The 22,759-nt window shown below is 40.2% G+C and overlaps 1 protein-coding gene across 2 annotated transcripts in view; it reads left to right on the top strand.

Moving 5' to 3' along the window:
* SNAP25 (synaptosome associated protein 25) overlaps positions 1-22,759 on the top strand; it is an 84,368-nt gene that overhangs the window by 41,920 nt on the left and 19,689 nt on the right. For both annotated transcript variants that reach the window (XM_077753745.1, XM_077753744.1), the window contains 3 exons: positions 12,341-12,480; positions 13,709-13,750; positions 20,745-20,793. In XM_077753745.1, the coding sequence (XP_077609871.1) occupies positions 12,409-12,480; positions 13,709-13,750; positions 20,745-20,793 (163 nt within the window). In that variant the 5' untranslated portion in view covers positions 12,341-12,408. Of the gene's footprint in view, positions 1-12,340; positions 12,481-13,708; positions 13,751-20,744; positions 20,794-22,759 lie in introns of those variants that run through there.

Below are 22,759 nucleotides of genomic sequence, written 5' to 3'. Positions count from 1 at the left end.
GGAGCACAAATATCACTGATTCTTTGATAAATCCCATATAGCTCATATACCTTTTTGAAATTCTGAAGATAAAAACTTCTATACCAAGACCAGTACCCACTGGAAGACATCTAAGCTAGAAGAAACTACAGTTTTGGTTTTGTTAGTAGAGAGATGATACGATGACAGATAAAAAGAGCAATTGCCTCAGATTAACAGTAAGAAAAGATTACAGGCCACATCAGCATTAGTCATGGTATTTTTACACATTCTGAAAACATTCAGTGAGTGTAGACAAGACTAATCTCTTCCTTCCAAGTTTTCTGATATTTGAAGTTTCAACAATACTTTAAGATGAGCCCTAGAATGGGACTTAAGGGATAGATTTGGGGTCTAGATGATGATATGACCTCCAAAAAACTACTCTGCCTCTCTGAGCCTCCCTTTCTCCTATGAGGATAGTGCTCCAATAACCCTCAAGTTCTAGCCACTCTGTGATATTTTGGATATGGATTCTTCCAGTTTGGCTAGACTTACCATTCTTTGGCATGGTGAGGAATACAGGAAATTTTTATTCTCCTCCTGCCCCACCCCTTTCCTGGTGCAATGATTTGTTCATTCCTTTCAGTACCTGGTTTACAATCATGCATATTTCATAAAATGTAACTCACAGGCCAATGGAAGTTGTCTTCAGGTGGGTTCCTCCAAAGCAGGCCCTTAGAGAAGGATTTGTATTCAAGTGATTTATTAAGGTAGTGCTGCTAGTAGAAACAAGAAAGGCAGAGGAGGAAGCAGGACAGTGAGAGAGGAAGCTAGGGAGTGAAGTGATTGCGGGAGAGGTCTTAGGTCTGGCAGGACCCCAAGAGAACCTTTGGATGGTCCATTATATTTCATGCTATGTCTTGCCTTAAGGCAAACACAGCAAGGCTTTTGTTTTGCTGTGTTAGTCAGTCACCAGCTAAGGGTCTGCCCTGGGGAGACCCAGGCACATACATCTCTCAGTGGATCAGGCTAAGCAGCCTTAGGGTGGTCTTACAAAAAGGGGTAAAGTCAGGAGTGAAATATGCAGAAACTAGGGGAGTGAGTCCGGCATGAAGTATGCAGAAACTGGGGGACCTCCATATGGAATGGGTGAGGGAGATCCCAGGGGGCTGAACAGAGCACCAGCATCCATTGCTGAAGGCAAGACTGTCAGGGTGCATACATGAGCTTCCAAGTGTTGCCTTAGTCCTGTGGGCATAGAAAGGGCTTTGGGCTTTTTTGTTTGTGTGTTTCTTCTTTCTTTCTTTCTTTCTTTCTTTCTTTCTTTCTTTCTTTCTTTCTTTCTTTCTGTTTATATTTTGAGAGCAAGAGAGCATGAGCAGAGGGAGGGACAGAGAGAAAGGGAGACAGAGAATCTGAAGCAGCCTCCAGGCTGTCAGTGCAGAGCCTGATGTGGAGCTCAAACTCATGAACCAAAGACCGTGACCTGAGCTGAAATCAAGAGTCAGATGCTTAACCAAACTGAGCCACCTGGGCACCCCCAGAAAGGGTTCTTTCTGCTTGGTCTTGGATTTTGTGTGTTCATGCACTTCTTAGTGATACCATTTTATTTAGTGAGTAACAAGACTTGTTTTTCTTGTGGTCAAGTGTTAGTCCTGCATGGATATTACTGTCCTCCCAGGAACAAGCCGGGTTCCTTGGAATACAAACGTTTTCATCAGTTCTTTCCTAGGCAAGATGGAGGAGGAAACTGGAAAGCAAAAGGCTTCTAGCTAGAGCTGCTTGAGCCATCATCCCTTAGAGGTGGCCATTCCACTCCAGCTGCATGCCAGATGTGGCTCCACTCACATAGCACTCAGTAAACACTGGCTAAACAGCTAAACCAATTACCGTCGTTTGCTTTGATTGTGATCAGGGTAAATGAAATGAGGTTTGGTTCTGCCCTTCCTTTTCTTCCTGGTCAGTGAATCCTCATTGCTTCAGGCTTCGGCTCCCAAGTCAACAATCAGGAACTGTGGCATAATACAGACCTCAGTGCTAAATATCCATTTGGCTGCATTTGCAAAACAAAGGAAACATTGGCACTTTTGAAAGGAGAGATTTAGGCATAATCAATGTTGGTTGTGGCTGGCAGCCCTGTTGCAATTAAGAGATGCCAAAACTGGCTGCAAGGAGGCTGGCTGCTTGAGGGTCGAAGACCAGGACCCTAAATAACTAAAACCAAGCTGAAGCCACTGATCAGCCATGCCGTTATTGTGCCCAGAATAGTCCAGGGAAGGGGCTTATCAAGGAAGTCAGAATTTTCTTTTCAAAAGAAACCAGATCAGGACTGTATTTGTTTATATATCTAGATGTACAGAATCCCATTTAGGAATGGTGTGGTGTGCAATGGTTTGCAAAATAAAGAAGCCAAGCTTGAAAGTTATCGGGCTGTAATGGTGGTCATTGACTTCCGTCAGAGAAACTGGGGAAGTGTGACTTCTGTGAGCTGGTTAAAATATCTGTCACTTGAAATGGTTCTTAAGGCAAATTTCCCTATAATTCATAGTGTTTAACCTAGCCCATTCTATGCCATCAAATATTGTGAAAAATGTGGTGGGGGAGAACCAGAGGCTTCCACTTCATCAAAATAGCCATGTATTTGCATTTTTAGATTTGCATGGTTTCTTGGTAGGATTATCAGAGTTTCCCACTGGATACCTGCAAAGCCGTCAGTCCTACATGAAACTGTACCTGAATCTAGGGAGTGTAAGAAGGACCTATTATTGCTGAAAATGCAAATTCTAGCCCCACCATCATCAGTCTCCTCCCATAGTTGGTATAACTGGCAGTCTGCATTTTTACAAGCAACTAAAAAGGTTTCAGTGCAAAGAGACCTTAGATCATGCTACAGAGAAGCCCTTTCATGAACACTTGTGACTTATCTGTGACAAGTTTGGGTTTGTTTTAGAAGATGAAAAGGATGGGGCTAAGATGTATATTCCAGACCCCTGAGTTTAACCAAAGTTGGGCACCATAAATAATATAGTGAAGGGGAATGGGTGATACAGGCTTCCAGGTATGGAATGAGTAAGTCATGGGGATGAAAGGAACAGTATAGGGAGTATAGGCAATGGTCTTAGAATAGTACTGTATGGTGTCAGATTGTAGCTACACATGTGATGAGCATAGTATAACTTACAGACTTGCCAAATTACTATGTTGTACAGCTGAAATGAACGTGACATTATGTATCTATACTTCAATAAATAAATAGATAGATAGTGAAACAGGATGTATGGGTGCAATTCTATTATTTAATATTGATAAGAGCTACAATTTACTATGAAAAAGTAGCAATCATGGGGATATTATATGACAATGCTCCTGCAAAATATAAGAAAAAAAAAATGGGCTGAAATGTAAGAAGAAATTGATAAAGTTACAGTACTGCAGAGGGCTTGAATACATGGAAATCAATAGGTCAAATTGACTAATGGTTTCAGGGAGTTTGAATAACAAATTCAAATTTTCAGCTTGATTTGATGTAGGTAGGTAGCAAGATACAGTCAAAGATAGAATAGACTTTCTTTTTAAACATAAACCAAACATTCCCAGAAATTGGCCATGGACTGGGGTACAAAGGAAATATCACCTAATTTCAAAAACTACATCATATGAGCCACCTTCACTGACCATGGTGAAAAAAAATAGAAATGACAAGCAAAAGATCTCTATTATTTAAGCTGCTTTTCTGTTATTTAAATTTTAAAATCAGACTTTCAAATAACTTTTGAGTTGTTTGAAATTAAAATTGAAACAGAAGAAATTAGAATAAAGGAAAATTAAAACTGAAATTTAATGCTATTTAAAAATAAATAACAAAGACTATACCATATGCCACAAGTTTTAGGATAGGATCACAATAACACATAGAGGATAATTTACAGTAATAAGTATACTGTACCAAAAATAAGAAAAATGTAAAATAAACAAATCTTTTGTCAATTCAAGAAGCTATAAAAAGAACAACAAAGTAACATCTTAGGAAAAAGAGAGAATTAAAATAAGCATAAACCCAGGGAAAAAATGAACTAGAGATTAAAAGCATGGGTGGAGGGGTGCCTGTGGTTAGAGTTGGTTAGGCATCTAACTTTTGATTTCAGCTCAGGTCATGATCTTGGTGTTCATGGGATCAAGGCCCATATCAAGCTCCCTACTGACAGCGCAGAGTCTGCTTGGGATTCCCTCTCTCCCCTGTCTTTCTGCCCCTTCCACTGCTCAGGCTCTCTCTTTCTCAAAGTAAATAAATAAACATTTAAAAAATAATAATAATAAAATAAAACATGGGCAGAGATGATAAATGATATCAAGAGCTGGGATATACTGAGATGTACCTGTCAAACCATTCTATTATTTTCCAGCATATAATTGAGACTAAAAATAAAATAATTTCTAGTTTTTGATTAAAAGACAAAATTAGCCATACAATGTGCTTTGAGAATAAATATGCTTTGAAAATACGCTTTTGAAAGTGACCCAGATTCCTGATCTGAAATTTATCTGTGTGGTAATAGAGAGTTACCTCTAAACATGTTTCCTAATCTACAAAGCGGGGATAGTAAGAATTTGCAGACAGTGTGTCATTTAAGGTTCATGTAAGTTATTTTATGAAAAGCACTTAAAATAGGGCCCAGCAAAGAGTAAGCCCTCAGTCAATGTTAGTGTGATTTTATTAATAATTAAGGAGAGTTGTCCAACCTGGTTTATAAAATCCTTTTATTCTTTGGGCGTGGTTGAGTACAGTGAATCTTCAATAAACTTTTGTTGAATTTTAAAGTGTATCTCCACCAGAAAGCAGGTTGGTTCTGCAGGAGGAGAGAGAGATTACCCCAAAGAGGCCTTATTCAAATGATTAGCAGTGTGAGAAGACACCAAGTTGTAGGGTGCAGCTCTGTGATAATTCAGCCAATCGGTGTTGATGTAGAAGGGTTTACTTAAGATAAACCATGGAAAGAAATAGATGTTAGCTCAGGGCATACTCCCCTTACATCTTTTCCAAGATGTTCTATCCTGATGGCACTCGAACTAATGGCCAGTGTCCCCAGCGTAATAGCTATCCATGTCTCTGTTGACCTTGTCTATTAAAAACACACATCCTGGTGGCGCCTGGGTGGCTCAGTCGGTTAAGCGTCTGACTTCAGCTCAGGTCATGATCTCACGGTTCGTGGGTTCAAACCCCACATCGGGCTCTGTGCTGACAGCTAGCTCAGAGCCTGGAGCCTGCTTCAGATTCTGTGTCTCCCTCTCTCTTGACCCTCCCCTGCTCACGCTGTCTCTATCTGTCTCTCAAAAGAACAAAACAAAACAAAACAAAACAAAAACCACACACACACACACACACACACACACACACACACACCCTGTATTTCTATGCTCACCTCTTCTCCAGGTTCCTAACCATGTTTGAGTCCAGACTCTTCATTGAGAGAACAGTGTTAGCCTAATGCATGAAAATAAATAGGCCCCTTGACTGGGAAGAAAGGGTTGTCTCTATATTTTATTTGCCCCATGTCTAATATGAGTCTCAAATAGACTCGCAGCATTGGAAATTGAAGGGCTTTGCAAATTATACTTGACATCAAGTTATAGCTTCAGCCTGCCTCCTTTGTACCACATGCTGTGACAGCCACAGCCTCTCAGGTGTTTCTGTCCCTAATGCAGTCCAGTGCTTCTGCTGGGGCTAAGGAACCTCGGCCAGAAGTTGGGCACGGAAATTAGGAATCTTTGTGAGAGCTGTGCAGGCTTCCCAGAACCTTGTGATGCAATACATGGATTAAATCAATGATTTTTAGTCCTAGAATCCTATAGAAATTGTCAATCAAAAGCGAATTTGTATTCTATTTTAAATGAAAAAAATGGTTCAGGAAATGCAGGAAGCTCCATGAGAAGGGACTTCTTCAGACAAATATAGACAGAAGAAAGCACCCTGCACTGTGTCTGTCTACAAGAAATGTACAATGCCCTGCGGGTACGGAAGACAGATAAGGAATGCTTTAAGGATTTTATTTAACTTGATTTAGCCCAGGGATGAGTAAATGCTTTCTATGTAGGACCAGAGAGTAAGTACTTTTGGCATTGAGGACCGTGGAGTCTCTTGCAACCACCCAACTCTGCCATTGTGGTCTGAAAGGACCCTTGATGGTAAGGAGGCCAATGGGTGTGGAGTGTGCCAGTAAATCTTGATTTACACACCCTGAGACTTGAATTTCATATACTTTTTCCATGTACAGAGTCTGCTTCTTCTTTGAGTCTATTTAACCATTTAAAATATAAAACCATCCTTTGCATTGAGCCGGTACAAAAATGGGCAGTGAACTGGACTTGGCTGTAAGTCTCTGAAGCCCCTGGCTGAGCCTACAGTTTCCCCAGTCTGGGTAACTGTGGACCCTCCTCGCTTCCCACGCAGCTGGTGGCACGTACTAACATTCCAGGAGACAGGGTTCTGTATATCTGAGCTCAGCAAAAGTGCTGTCTGTGGGCTAAGGCAGCAGCATCGCCTCAGCTTGTTGGAAATGCAGAATCTGGGACTCCCATCTCAGACCAACTGACTCGGAATCTCTGAGTGGGACCCACTACTCTGTTTTAACAAGGTTTCCGGTGATTCTGATGTCCATTGCAGTTTTAGAAGCACTGCCCTAGACCACATCTGGAAAACTGCTGACTTAGGAACATTAAATGCCACCTGGAGGGTATCAGAACAGCTCGTTCTGTCATTCACTCAACAAATCAATTAACATGAATTGAACACCTACTAGGGGCCAGACCCTTTACCAAACACTGGTGATTTGAGATAATTAATAGGATACTGTTGAACCCTTAATAGCATGGGAGATTATCTAACATCAGAGCCCCAGGGAATAGTTTTGAGTGGCTCTGCTTCTAATTTCTTCACTTAACTAAACAGGCTTTGCTGGCTGGGACCACACTCCTAGCTTGAGCAACACACAGGCAGGAGGTTCAATGTGCTAATATGAAATGTTCCATGCCGCCTAGATAATAAATGCCCTTTCACTGTTAACATCCTTTCAGCTGGTGAAATTGCTGTTCATCAACGTCAGTATGCATGCCTCTTCAGGTGTTATCTCTTAGAATGTTAATATTCTTGGGTTTGGGGTTGGTGGGGAGAATTTATCAAACACTAGCGTTAAATACCCCAACAGAGGATCTGGAGGTATGCTTCGTGTCTACTCTCCCTCCCTTCTTATTAGGAGAGTGGACATTGCTCTTTCAGCTTAGAAATGCTGTGCATTTGAGATCTGTCAGGTTAATCAGCCTCCTTCCAAATCACGGACATCCCCTACATTTTAGAGCAGGACTAAGGTATGGGAGCTCCTAGGGAGATGGTAGAAGTGACAAAAACAAAGGTACCCACCCCATGGCTTCTCTGCCTTCACCTCAACTGCCCGTCAGCCAGATCCTCCAGCACCATCAGCTTGAAGCCATGGGACCCTACAGCTGTTTTTCAAGTGCTGAGAATAGCAGCCTTGAGAAGAGATTGCCAAGGAAACCCATGAGACTTTGTGTGTGTGTGTGTGTGTGTGTGTGAGAGAGAGAGAGAGAGTCTATATGAGAGAGAGACAGAGACAGAGTGCATAAGAGAGCATCACCAAGAAATAGACCTGGAGAGAGAACTAGCAATAGTACTACAGGGACCTGCCTTCTAATAAACTAACCTAGTAGGAGGAAAGGTCAGTTGCTTGCTTGGATTGAAGGACGATGTTCCCCCAAGGAACCTAGCAGCAAAATACAAAGATGATGAGCTGGGCAAGAAGGTGTCTCCACGTGGCAGTCCTGTGAGAGGTGCTGCGTTGAGTTTGGAGGCTCAGGCACTTTGCTGGTTTCCCGGGGTTCAGTCTTCTGCTCAGCACCGCAGCAACACACCTCCTGCCCAGACATTAGTAAAGGAAAGCTAATTAACAAACATTGGATTAGTTCCACTCTTAGCAAAGGGCATAGGCTTATCCTGAAAGAGTGAGGCTTTCTGAATATTAAGCCCCCACATCCTTACAAACAAGGTTGATCAAAACTTTCTATAATATATTTCCCTCAAAAAGCCTATGAAACTGGTATCATGTGCCCTGTTGAAAAAACAGAGGTCCAGAGACAGTGATAGATTTGCCCAGAGTCACCCAGCAACGGAGTGTCAGAGCCAACGGTCTGTCAAAGCACTTGGCTACTACACTAAACTGTGGCCCACGGTCTCCTCAACCTTTACATTGATGCACCAGGTTACTCTAGAGGGTGGATACCAGTCACTTGGAAGAACATTGGAATTTTGTTTCTGCTTATTTCAAGGTTCAGAAGTGGCTTAATGTAAATTCCTTTCCAATTTGTGTTTGCTAGATCCGTAATTTCTGAAGTGGAGGGGCGTGTTTAAGTAAAACACAAAGCATTTAAAGTTCTATATCATATCATGAGTACATATTCTGGTGACCAGAATTGGTGTTCAAAAATTAGCAGGCTCAGGGTACCTGGGTGACTCAGTCAATTAAGCCTCCGACTATTGATTTCAGCTCAGGTCATAATCTCACAGTTCATGGGATCAAGCCTCATGTTGGGCTTGGTACTTGGGATTCTCTCTCCCTCTTGCTCTGCCCTTCACCTGCTTGCTCTCTCTCTCTCTCAAAATAAATAAACATTTTTAGAAATTAGCAGGCTTATGGTATAATGCCCTGCTGAAATTTTAAATGGCTGCCCGTAGAACTAACCTAACACAAGGTTACTACCTTTATTTTTAAGTGCTGGTAAGTAGATTGTAGCCCTGAAGCTTTTTTTCCTTTTTTTTTTTTTACTATGATTCCACATTTGACGCTTTACCCAAGACCAGTTGGGTATAAAAGAACAGTGAAATCTATTATTTACAAAGAAGATTTGCTTTAAGACTCCTCCTATCAAGAATCCTGAATAGTCTGAGTTACTTCACAAGAGTAATATATGTGGAAGAGTCTAATAATATGTACTAAATTACAATTCCAGAGGAATTCACCTTTGCTGTTGAGAAGACAGTATAGCAGTGAGCCTGGGAGATGGGGTCATTGAGGGCCTGCCTCTGTGAACCTGATTATCTTGATGAAGAGTTTTTGTTCTATTTTTGCAACAACAACAAATAATAATTACTATAGTACTTAAACATTGCTTCAAGGCCCTGAATCTAAATTCCTTTCCCATCTTCAGTTTTCAATAGAAGGGGAAAAAAAGATGTGTTTTTATGAGTTTTTCAGTTATGAAATCATGCTCCTATGCATTATTTTTATTCCATCTTAAGTTTCTTCAGGACCTCATTAGTTAGCATAACACCAGTTGCTATAACAAAACAAAGTCGTCACATTTTCAGTAGTGTAGCATGATTGAAGTACTGTCATTTCATATGAAGGTTCAGCTCTTTGTGGTTAACTGTCAACTTTCCTCCGTGCCAGGATGCCAAGGGCCCAAGCTCTTGCTGCCTCATGCCCTGGCCATCCTCTAGGCGCCTGTTTTCTGTTCTTTTTTTTTTTTTTTTGGCAGAGAGGGAAAGAGAGGGCATAGGAGGAATGCCTATTTTTCTTTTTTTAAAGTTTATTTATTTGTTTTTGAGAGAGAAAAAGAGAGCAAGAAGGGGAGGGGCAGAGAGAGGGAAAGAGAATCCCAAGCAGCCTCACCCTGTCAGTGCAGAGCCCAATGAGGGGTTCGAACTCACAAACTGTGAGATCATGACCTGAGTTGAAACCAAGAGTTTGATGCTTAACCAACTGAGCCACTGAGGCACCCCAGGAATGCCTGTTTCTGAATTGCTTTAGCCTGGCAGGGATGCACATCATTTCCACTGTAACTCATAAACCACCCCCAGCCACACGGCACTATCTCCTGCAATAGGAACTGGAAATGTAATTCCCAACTGGGCAGCCATTTCCCTAAAACCACACTCTACAATGGAAGAGGGAGGAAAATCTCCAGTGCCCGCTTGGCCATCTCACCCACAAAGCAAGAGCCCATGCCTTCTACAATTGTACTGCACACAGAGGTTTTATCATATCAAATATTTATCCTCTTGAACCCTTCCTTAGGCTCTTTATCCCATTACCTCTGATGGCCTTTCCCAGGGACATGACTTCCTCAGGGAGATCTGCTGTGACCCACGGGTACCCATGGTATGTTCCCAAATATAATCAGTTTCACAATGAATAATTTAATTTCCTTATTTTACTCCCATCTTTCTAATTAGACTGTTGCTCTGTGAAAGCAGTGAATTTAGCTGTCTCAGTCATCACTATATCCTTAGTGCCTAACACTGCTCTGGCATATTATAGGTATTGAATAACTATTTGAAAAAGAAGGAAAGACAGGATAAGGAAAGAAGGGAAAAAGGAAGAGGGGGAGGTAGCTGGTTGGCTCTGGAGGGAGCTCAGTCTGGCTACCTGTAATTTGCATCATATGAGATTTCAAGAGTGTAACCATAAAATGGGCGGTCACATTTCAGGGATAAGGATCCAACCCTTTTTGGGAAAATAGCTCTGCATACTCAGCAAGCCTTCTTGACAACCTCTGATAACAACTGAAAGGGACTAAAGATTTTCTGCCTTTAGCTCCTTGCTGGGGAGGAAAAATGTACCTCTATCATTCAGCAGTCTTCTAGCTGGTCTAAGAATTAAATGAATATGAGACAGATTAACAGGAGAAAATCAAATTTAATTATGTATGTATGGGGAATCCACGTAAACACGAGTTCCAAAGACAGTTGGTCAAAATGAGGTATATATGTCACCCTGAACTAAGGAGAAGGGGGTAGGGATCTAGGACTTCAAAGGAAGGGGAAAAATTTACAGGAAGATAAAAAAGAGTAAATGTTAGCTGGGCTATAGAGAAAAAGTGGGGCATAGGGAGGAATTTTAACAATCAGACTTTACTAAATCCTTCTCTGTCTACCACCGATAACTCTCTGTCTAGTTGTTGTTATACTGTAGATAATTCCTCCTCCTTTCCTGGAGGAGGTCCTCTATCTAAATTCTTGTAGGTCTGGGTACCTGGTTGGCTCAGTTGGTTGGGCAGCTGACTTTGGCTCAGGTCATGATCTCACAGTTCGTGGGTTCGAGCCCCGCATCGGGCTCTGTGCTGACAGCTAGCTCAGAGCCTGGAGCCTGTTTCAGATTCTGTGTCTCCCTCTTTCTCTGACCCTCCGCTGCTCACACACACTCTCTCTCTCTCTCAGAAATTTTTAAAAAAAGTTATAAATAAATAAATAAATAAATAAATAAAATTCTTGTAGGCAGTTAGGAGGAGGGTCAAAATTTCTTCCTGAGTCTTTTGGGCCTTGACTGTTTTTGTCTGGCAATAATCTGTTTGCCAAAGTGGCACATCTTTAGGTGGCTTGCCCTTAGCCCCTATATTCTAAATGCTTCTAAATGCAATAGAATACTACTCAACATCAAAAAGTAACAAACTGGGGCACCTGGGTGGCTTAGTCGGTTAAGCGTCCGACTTTCACTTAGGTCATGATCTCGCGGTTCATGGGTTCGAGCCCCGCATCGGGCTCTGTGCTGACTGCCAGCTCAGAGCCTGGAGCCTGTTTCAGTCTGTGACTCCCTCTCTCTCTGACCCTCCCCTGCTCATGCTGTCTCTCTCTCTCTCCTAGAAATAAATAAAACATTAAAAAAAAAAAAGTAACAAACTGTTAATACATGCTATAACATAATTTCAAAATAATTATGCTAAGTGAAAGAAGTGAGGAAAAAATGGTACATACTGTATCACCCATTTATATGAAATTCTAGGAAATGCAAACTAATTTATAATAATAATAAGCAGATAAGCAGTTGTCTCAGCACAGGGGTGAGGTCAGATGTAATGAGTGGGTGGGTAAGATTACAAAAAGCATGACAAAATTTTAGGGGTTGATGGATATATTTTCCTAATTATGGTCATGTTTTCCTGGGTGTATATGTATGTCACAACTTTTCAAATTATTTGCTTCAAATATGTGGGATTTATTATATGTCAATAAAGCTCTTAAAATAAAATAAAAATAAAAAATAAATATGAAGTTAAAAGCATACTAACCCAGAACAACATCCCTCCACATCATTATTCCAAAATCTTGGGTAGTTTGTGTCTTAAGAATGCTTCTTAGTTATCTGATATCTTCATAGGTATCTGTTTCCATTGTAAAGTTGGCAAGGATACATTCATAATGCACCCTTTGGAGAAACAGCAAAATTCTGTTGATCCCAGTCGGAGTATGGCTTCCGTTTTTCAGAAGATGACTGAGTTTTGGAGACAGTGTGGGCTATTGAGATCTTCTCCTCTTTGCACATACTATATGCACTTATATAAACCCTTACATGTTCAAATCTGTTTCTTCCAGGTTTTGTGTTAGAACCCACCACTGACCCCCCCAGCCCAAGTACCCAGTCACCCCCCACCACCACTACCATGGCTGAAGACGCGGACATGCGCAATGAACTGGAGGAGATGCAGCGAAGGGCTGACCAGCTGGCTGATGAGGTGAAGGATAGCTATTACTCTTCAATTAACACAAAAAATGGAGGAAATCTTCCAGTATTTGAAAATTTTTATTCTCATTAGTAAAGAAGTCACTTGCATCATTGACAAACTAGTGAAGTTCCAACATGTCCTCATTATTTCACTTTCCTGTTACTCATTAATGTAAATGAAAATATCAGCCGACATTCACGTTAGAACTGCACTTGTTCTTTGCAAGCTTAGCATTGGATACATGAGTTCAGCAAACCTTAACAGAAACTTTCTGGGAGAATCAATTGGCTATATGAAATTTATAATAAAAGGTATTGTGTATTTTATTATCTATAAATTTAATGCTCTCCATCCCTTATACCAGAAAAATAATAAACTTAAATACATATATATATTCATATATTTTTTTCCAGAGAGCTGTTTGTTTAGCATTTACCAGCATACCACTGCTTATAGCCATTTATTTCAAAACACAGTCTCCTGACAGCAATTCCAGGAAAGTTAACGTTCTTCACATTCCTGCAGAATCTTGTCCAAAATAAGTTTGTCACTTAAAAGCAAAGCCTTGAGAAATCACACTGGTTGTTGGAGTCTAGTAGTTAGTTTCAAAGGAACTGAGAAAAAAGTAACAATGCTGTGCCCGAGGGACCAGTGCTGACTTCAGATTTTCCATCTCACTTTGTCTTATCTAAGGATGAAGAAAATTATTATAGCTGTCTTCTATAGGCTAGTTATTTCAAACATGCTTGATTTTTTTCACCCTAAGGCGACAGCTTAATTTGTATTGATAAGAACTTCCAATTGCGTTTCTAGGAGCTTTATGAGAAACTTGATGTTAGATTCATCTCAATTCATGAAAAATTATGTTTGTGTTTAAAATTCAATATTCCTGGTCCAGGGAGGCCAAATTAGTCATCTGAGTATTTGAGATAATTTTTCATGCATCCTGCACATGCAAAATTATCTTTCCCAGATTACTTTGTCTTTGATATCAAGATCAGCTTCATGTGGTTTTGATTTTAGAAGATCAACTTTAATGTAATTGCTTTAGGGAATCTTATTATGTAGAAAGACTGATAGGAAAGAGATTGAAAATGTGTTTCGGTTATAAACGTAAAAGAATGTGTGATAGTAACCCTTTGTGTTTCTCAAGTGAAGAGAGTAGTTCTGATTTTCCAAGACCTCTGGATTCTGCACTGATAATATTTATGTGCTTTTCTTTTTCTTTTAATCTCAGTCACTGGAAAGCACCCGTCGTATGCTGCAGCTGGTTGAAGAGGTAAGGAGTGGCCATATTTCAAGATAAATGAATCCCTTTTGCTGGCATATTCTTTTCCTAGACCCTACTGCCTTTTCCTAGGCCATGATCCCATTGATTCTAGAACTAATGTAGTCTACCAGGAAGGCACATTAATGAGGAAGATGTCAGGTAGCCATTAAAGTATCCCCTCTTGCTCCCAGCCCTGGCTTCCTTTATAGTCTGGGAAGTAGAGAAGGATGGTATTTCCAAGTAAATGCTTCCAACCAAGAAATTTTCATATAAGATTGAATCACTTTAAGCAAATATAAAGAAATTATCTACATAAAAACTTCCTTTGTAATGATTTTGATGCCTCTAAGTCACATCTAACCTTGACATTTTGTTTTCACTTAGCCACATATATGACTTTTAAAAATATATATCCCAATAGACACAACGTTTTCAGAAATTGTAATATTGAGAGTCAGGCACTAAAATTCATGAAATAATAAGAAAATTCTTTGATAAAAGGAATTTCAAGTCCACAATGCAAATATAGAAGCGTTTTTATGTTCCTGAGTACGGATTGAACATCCATTTGTGAGGCATGGTTAATGAATCCCAAGCTATTTTTAAATGGGTAAAATAGGACAGATAGCAATAATGGAATCAAAAGGGCATTTACAATAAACCTTGCTCTTTCCAATTTGGTAGAGCAGCAGTCAACCAGGAAGAATAAATGGATTAATTGAACTTGGCTTTTGGGAGAGATGAAGTGGAAAAAGAATGGGATGGGCTATATTTATCTTAACTGAATAAAACAAGCCTAATAGTTTTTATTCAGTGAAATGCTGTTTTAGCTACACTTTGAAGCTGCTTATCAATTCATGTGTGGTTATCATTTTTAGAGATCTTGCGTGTTCTCAAGGAGAATGATTAAATGAGCCTATTTGCCTCGTGCTACTGTAAATTGCTTATGCAATGACATGAAAGGAAAGAAAGATCAATTTTATAAGGCTAAAAGGAAGTTCAGCTGCCTCTCACACACAGAAGCCAACGTCTCCCCTTATTTCTGCACCTTCAGCTTCTTACCCAGAAATGAAATACTGGCTACATGTGAAGTGCCACAGGAGGTGTGGGGAGAGGGCAGTGCCATGAGCGCCCCAGAACACTGAGGGAAGGGTGGGAGGTACACTTAATGAAATCGGTTATCACGAGAAATGAGAACTTGAGCCTACAGTGCAGCACAAACTGGCCCCCATAGGAAGGCAGGCCAACAAAGGAGCCCTTGGCATTACATGAAGTAGCTTTCCATCTCTAAATGAAGAGAAATATCATCTTTGCTCTACCCTGGGAACACGACTCATGCAGAAATACTTGAGGACCAAGAAGGAGGCAGATATTCTAAATCTAAGAGTGCTGGTGAGGCTTTCAGAGTTAACGTATTGTCCCTCAACCCATCATGAGAACAAATGAAACAAATTTTCATGACATTCCACGTGAGCTCTCATGTTGACCTGAAGGGAACCCACATGTCAGCTGATGTAATTATGGTGTATGTCATTATGACCTTCAACCAGAGCCTCCAGGCTCATCTTTCATTTTTGTTTACATGTATACATGTGTCTAGGAAATTTCTAAAATACCTGTACTATCAACAATTTTCCTACCTGTGCAGTGTTGAAGCACTGCTTAGAGTGTGGGGAAATGGTGGAGCAAATGCATAAAATGCACCACTTTGAACTGGCCCCTCACCCATTGGAGTCTTTGGGCCAACCAATATTTTTTTTGCCTCTTCTTAACATGCAAGTGGTGTCAACTAGTCTTGAGAAAGTCGTATCTGCTCTAATTTATTCTAGGAAGCAGAGAGTCTCAAAAGCTCTACTGATTAAAGTAGGGGACTTAAATCATACATTTTTGTTTCTCCTAAGGTATTTCTTGATCAAGCATGAAGTTGCATCTTAGTACAAGGGGTGAAACAGATGGAAGCTAGTCCCTGCCTCTAATAAATGAGAGGAGGCTATTAGACTTTCTATCCTCGGGAAATTATGAATGCTATTAGAATAGATTGATTGCTCTTACTTCCTCCGGGGTTATTTTATATTGATGGTCAAACACCCCTTATGTCTAGGGCATTGGCTATTCAGATGATAGTCTGTTTTTCAATCAAAAAAGAAATTCTCTTTAAGGAGAATCAACATTAAATATTCATCAAGGGCAGAAATCATTTGGCAGATACGAAGAGCACTGAAATACCAGAATCTTGCCCATGATCCCAAAGTGCATCAGTGCTGTCTAATTTGAATTGAGCTGAATTCTTATTGAAATTTAGTCTCAAAGACAAGAAAGGTCACTAAACCTGTAAAGTCTCCCTAAGGCAGACAACCACACTTTCAGTTCAGTATATGACTTTGTGCCACCCCTCATTGACTTTAGGGTGTAACAGAGTGGCAGGTGTAGAAGCTTACTTTTTAATAGAAGCCATTATTGGCATTGCAGGGATGGTGTTAAGTTACACAGAAGTCATTTGGGAAAATTCAGAAAAGCTAGATACCATATACTGGTAAAGAGATTAGAAATCGTATAACACTTGGTTCCCAGCCTAGAGTTGCAAACTGGCTCTTCTGATGGTTGTTCTTCAACAAACATGTATGGAATTCCTAACTTTGGAGGTCTGAGGGAAGATACAAATTGATATCATGCCGAAACCAGGTAGGAAAATAACTCCAAATTCAAGGCCTTACTTGCATTTGGAGCACAGAAGAGGTAGCAATTAATTCTGGTAATAGAGTCATGAATGTCTCTACAGTATTTGGTTCCAGGCGAAAAGGCTGACTCTGCTGACAATAAATGCTGGAAATGAAATCTACACATGAATGCCTTGGGCTATGAAAACTAGCCCCAGGAAAGCCCCACTGCTTTAGGGAGGCCAATTCAGAAGCACCACACAGAGCTTTCCTGGAGTCATCATTACTGAGGCTCTTCATCATTGTATGACTTAAGCATCTTTTCTTTTCATCTCAATGTATCTTTCAAGACACCTTGGCAATGAGAAGGGAATAAGCATTCTAAAGCTCTGTCTTTGTTATGCCAGACTTTCTACTAAAACTGGAAAATTGAGGCAGGACAGTAGTTTTCCCATAGGTAGATGTGGGTGGGGTCTTTTGGAATTCTAGCAGTGCAGATAGTGCCTGGATAGTCCTGGTTTTAGTTCAGATGTATTGGACTTTGGGGTGAGCAGCTCAGAATGACAAAAGAGAGACTTAAAAATGTTCTAGTAACATGGTCTTAGTTCATCTGCAAGAAAGGGAAAATAAAAATAGAGAAAGAAAAAGAAAAAAGAAAGAAAAAAAATCCTGACATCTCCAACTCCCCGGTTTTTAGGTAGACAATTTTCCCAGCAATCTCAAACAGAAACCAAGAATAGAGCTAAGACAAAAATGGAACCACCTTCTCTCATTCCTAGCTATTAAAACATAATACTCCTTAAGAATAAGAGAAAGTAATATTCTGTCTTCCCTGAAATATTAGCCTCATCCCTGCCTTCTCCCTTGCATTTCTAGTATCCCCAAAGAAAAATCCAGTTACTTGGATAAAAACTGTTACCAAAACAGTGGAGTCAAATGTAAGTTCTAAAATTATTGAGAACCTACTATGTGCCGGGTCCTATACCTAGAGCCATCCTCATCAAACATACATAATCTAACTTAACCCTTGTAAGTAGCCACCTTTTACTACTCTTCTGGTCTCCATCTTACCAAGGAGGAAATTGAAGTATACAGTGTTAAGTAACTGCTTGAGACATCCAGCTATAAATGGTAGAGATGAATTAAAACCCAGGTCTACCTGATCCCAGATTGTGAATTCTTACACACAGGACTTCCCTTCCACCAGCAAACCCTACCATATTTACTTTTTTCTTTGAGAATTCTGCAAAAAGCAAAAGGATCTGAGAAAATAAACACAACGACCCATTCTAAACTGATTGAGATTCTATACAAATTAAATTAAATCCTTTATCTTAATTGCTTTTTGGAAATACAGCCTCCTATAAAGTTGAACTTTTAAAAGCCTTTACTTTTNTGAGCAGGGGAGGGTCAGAGAGAGAGGGAGGCACAGACTGAAACAGGCTCCAGGCTCTGAGCTGGCAGTCAGCACAGAGCTCGACGCGGGGCTCGAACCCACGAACCGCGAGATCATGACCCAAGCGAAAGTCGGACGCTTAACCGACTAAGCCACCCAGGCGCCCCAAGAAGCCTTTACTTTCTGAGCTCATTTTAATCTTTATAAGTACTCTGGGAAGTAAGGGAGCTGTTTCTGTTCCTGTCTGACAGCTAGGGAAGCTGAGACACAGAATAAGTGACTCTTGCAATAGAACTACAAAGATAAGTGTAAAATTCAAAATTACTGACTCCCAGATCCCAGCTCTGTCCACCTAACCAAACTGTGTCTTACTCTGTGAAGCAGTTGAGAAGCCATACACTTGGCCCTTACCTTAGTGGCTGGAGCAGAGTGGAGGCTCAATAAATAATCAGTGAATGAATGAGTGAGTGAGTGAACGAATGAATGAACAAATGAGTGAATGAACACCAACCCAGCAACTACCCAGTCTTATCTGACATCTTTGCCCTTATCTTAAACATGGGGAAACATCCTAAAAGGTCAATTGACTCTTCCACAATGTCATGACTCATTGCTGATTGAGCTAAGAGCAAAACCCAGTGTTCCTGACTCCCTGATAGGTACCCACAGCTTCTGTCTTCCCAAATGGGACAAGTTCTTGCTCCTTCAGATTAGTTCTGTGAATCATTTCAGCACTGAAACATTGAGCACCAAATTGAACAAATGTGAAATTATATGTGCAGGCTTCCATAGAAAGTACAACAGAGAGTGTAAACAGATGAGACCTAGACTGCCCAGACTGAAGTCACTAGCCTGCTTCTCACCCCGTGTCCCTAGTAGAATGGAACAGGGATTTCATGCATGGCCTTGAGTTGGGTCCTGAGAGGAGAAAATGCTCTCTGAGGCGACTGTGTCCTCCCTACTACTTGCCTTGCCTTGTCACATCCGTATGCTTGACTAAGGCCATCTGCTTTTTAAAATCTCTAGGCAAAGGCTAAAATTTGTAGGAAAAGGGGCACAGAAATTGTTAAATTACCAGCTAGTGTAGACAAATGTGTTCTGGGGCCTGGAATCTTGCTGCTCAGCATGTGTCCGGGCACCAGCTGTATCGTTAGATGGTAGAGCTCATTCAGAATGCAAAATCGCAGGCTCTACGGAACCAGTCCTACTGAATCAGGATCTATATTTAAACAAGCTGTTTCCTATGCAGGGAATACATATGCACTTGAAGATTTGGGAGGTAGTGGTCTGGAAGCTTCTGATGGTAGTTAGTAATGATGATATTTTTGATTTGCCTAGATACCCTTTTATAGACACATTTGCTGAAGGTATTTATTTTATATACACTTTTGTCGTGCTAACAATAGGCCAGGCACAAGTCTAGCACGTGGGACATACTGTTTCACTTAATTCCCGTGACAACTCAATGAGGTATTAACTCTTATTGCTATATTACAAATGAGGGAACTGAGGGACAGAGTAATTAAGACATGTACCCAAGGCCCCACAGCTAGGAAATGAAATCACCAGGATCCCAAGGCAGAGTCTGGTTTCAGAATCTGGGTTGTCAAGGACCCCTGAAGTCATCCTAAGCTCTGCAAACTACACCCTGGCCTCAGAACTAAAGCCTATCAAACCATGTTCAAGAGCATCTTGGCTTTTCCTGTCTAGGAGAGTTAACTACACATTCTCTGAAATGGTGAGCTTATAAAACTCACAGAAAACAGTTTCAGTGTTCTGCTTTTTGGAAGTCCTATTGGAACTGTTAAATACTATTAATAATATTAATAATAATAAATAAGTAAATAAATCACTTCTATTGACCTGCACTAACTTCTCTTTCTTTCTTAGTTCTTAGTTTAAAATAAGTCCCTGGAAAATAAATAGGGCCATGAGAAATGTCTTACTTTCAAGCTTATTCTAGGGGTCACCATGAGCATTCTTCGAAAAACCAGTTAATCCCAACTATTAGCAATGCCACCTTATTACTTATTAATAATCACCCTATGAAACGAAAGGTCTTTCCTTAACTAGTTTGAATTCCCAGCAATGATGGATTTTAAAGTTGAGCCATGCAAATATCTATGTTCCTTTTCCCCTACCCACCAACTCCCACTTCCATCCCCCAAACGGTTCAGGTGTTTGATTTGTTTAATCATAAGGAGGGAAGTGAGGGGTGCCTTTTACAGATTTCTGCACAAAGTAACCACAGTAAAGCTTGTGACTGAATTATTTTCTCACTCTATTACTGTAAAGAATTTTAGATTTCAGAATAGAGAGCCCTTATTTCTGATCTGCCCATCCATTTTCTAAATCTCATAGAACTTTCTCCTGTAGGGAAAAAATGGGTGGGTGAGTTCTGTTTGAGGCTGTATTTCTCATCCTTTGTGAAGCAATGATCTCTTTTGATCAACCAAAAAATTTCATCCCTAAAGTTTCTTACTTTCCAGTAATGCATTCCTTCCCTCTTCACTTGAGGAAAACTTCCTGATGTATCATGCCAGAGAAGATTTAGTCTAGAAGATTTTGAAAGATTTGCTTTCTGTGGTTGGTGTTATAGAAACTGTAAGATATTTCTGTCTTCCAGATAAAAATCATGGTATAATACTAAGTTGTGTATTCCAGTTCTGTGCCAAGCCCCAACCCCAGCCCCAGCCCTACCCCCATGGAGACTGAGCTACATCCTCCTCTTCTATCCTAAGAATCACTGAGAGAACAAGTCCATAGGTGACCCCTTCCTCTGATCCGCCCCGCCCCAGCCCTTAAGACTCTTGCCTTATTTCCTCCCTCTCTTTCCTTTGGTCCTTCTTCATTTTCCATTTCTTAAGCTAATTGTCCCCTTACTGATTTCTCTTTCTCTCTTTTCTCTCTCTAACTCCTTTTCAACTTTGCTACCATTGTTGGAATGTAGAGTAAAGATGCTGGTATCAGGACTTTGGTTATGTTGGATGAACAAGGAGGTAAGTTGAGATTTCTTCAGTAAGAACAATTCCTCATCTGAATAAAGTGCATTTTCAAAAGATTATTTGTGCATACACAGGTGGTCCTTTTGACATGTATTACATGCATATATGAGTATAAGGGTTCTAGAGTTTTCATCATCTTGCTTTTGCCCGTTTCTTTGTTGAAAATACTGGTAAATGTATGGGACTATTGAGGCCTTCATGACTGATTGAATGTTACTACTCCCTCTGTTATATATGTTGGAATAACAGAATTTTGAAGGCAAAAGTCATTTGTTTAGATTTCCTTTTATTTGGTAGTATTTTGGACAGTTTGAGAATTCTGTGATCCTCCTTATCCCCAGTTTTCCCCATAAACTTAGCTTTCTTGTAATAATCCCTAGATAGAATGAGAGAATAGTATATCACATTGTCCATTTCTTCTGACCATTCTAATTCAGTATCTGGCAGTTTTGATTTCCACGTCATCATGAGGATTCCTTAAGCAACTAGAAACTGTCTTTAACAGGATAGAAGCTAAGGGAGATCGTTGGAAAATGGGATATTGAATGACTTAAAATATTTAAATTGTTTTTAAAATTATTATGGAAAAGCTAGAAGCAATAAAAATCAGAGAATCCAGGAAATCATCTCTGTACTCTAAAGTGGAATCTAGAAGGGTAATATTTTTTTTCTCAATACATCTAGTCATATGGCAAAGCTTATTTAATTCTAGCCAAAAGTTACTTATCTGATTCTATTCTGAATTCTTATCATAACAAACACATTTTTGTGAATTTTTCTCATTATTTATATTTTTGAAAACATTAGAAAATTCTTAGGAATCATGAGAAAATTTTTTCAATGTCAAAAATAAAAATGTAAAATGTATTCACAACATGGGACACCACAAGCCAACTCCAAAAATAAATAAACCTCAAAGTGGGGAAGGGGGAATTGCCATACAGACGTACAGTCATATGGCATTTCCCTAAAATACAGACAGACCTGCATATCATCAAAGAAAAGGGCAAAACCTACAAGCAAAATGGATTTAAGATATAAATAAATTCTCAGTTTATAAATAGACATGTGAAGCCATGCTTCAACCAACAACAGTAATGAGACGCCACTATTTAACAGACTGGTACAAATTTTTAAAATTGATAATCATCAATGCTGTGAGTGTTTTTGATTAAACAGAGATTCTTTATGTACAGATAGGCACTGTAGACTGAGAAAAAAAAATTGAAGGGTAATGTGATAATCCTTTACAGTATGAAGTGCACACATCCTTGACCAAGACATTCTACTCCTAGAATTATATGCTGTAGATATACATTGGCATCTATAAGAAGAGAAATATACATGCCTTACCTATAATAGTATAAAACTGAAAATAGCCCAAATGTCTGTCAGTGGGGAGAGCAACCAAATTAATTATGGTCTGGCCATAAAAGAAATATTCTTCAATCATGAAAGTAAATGAGATAAACCTTTACCAACTTCTGAGGAGTTAGGGCAGGGACATGGAGAAACTAGTGGAAGGTACAATTTGGGATCCTCTGGGAAGCAAATGCTAAGAATCAGAAGTGTTTAGGATCTATTATAGATGCCTGTGATGGGTCAAGGGAAGGCGAGCAGGAGTAGACAGGGACAGCCAGTCAGATTGATACAGGTCTGACCCTTGGAAGAGGAATGGAGGGGAGGAGGTCTGGGGAGGAGGAGGCTGAGACTGCAGTGCTGCTCTGAGAAAGTGTCAGCCAGTCTGATGGGGAGCCCAGTAGCTAAGACAACCTAATGACAGCCCCTTGATGGGCAGGAATACCTCATCTCTAGTGATTCCATTGTGTTCAGCCGTAGGCTAGAAGCATCCCAGGGAGAGCATGGTCTCCATGTAATTGCTTTGGCGGATCCCATAGGTACATCAGCTAGAGATGTGAACTAACTACAAATTCCCTCTCAGAGAGAGTTCTTGGGGGGG

Source organism: Crocuta crocuta, unplaced genomic scaffold, assembly GCF_008692635.1.
Source record: "Crocuta crocuta isolate KB4526 unplaced genomic scaffold, BGI_CrCroc_1.0 scaffold82, whole genome shotgun sequence".
Classification (NCBI taxonomy): domain Eukaryota; kingdom Metazoa; phylum Chordata; class Mammalia; order Carnivora; family Hyaenidae; genus Crocuta; species Crocuta crocuta.
The sequence above is the reverse complement of the archived record's forward strand: the minus strand, read 5'-3'. Positions and strand labels throughout refer to the sequence as shown.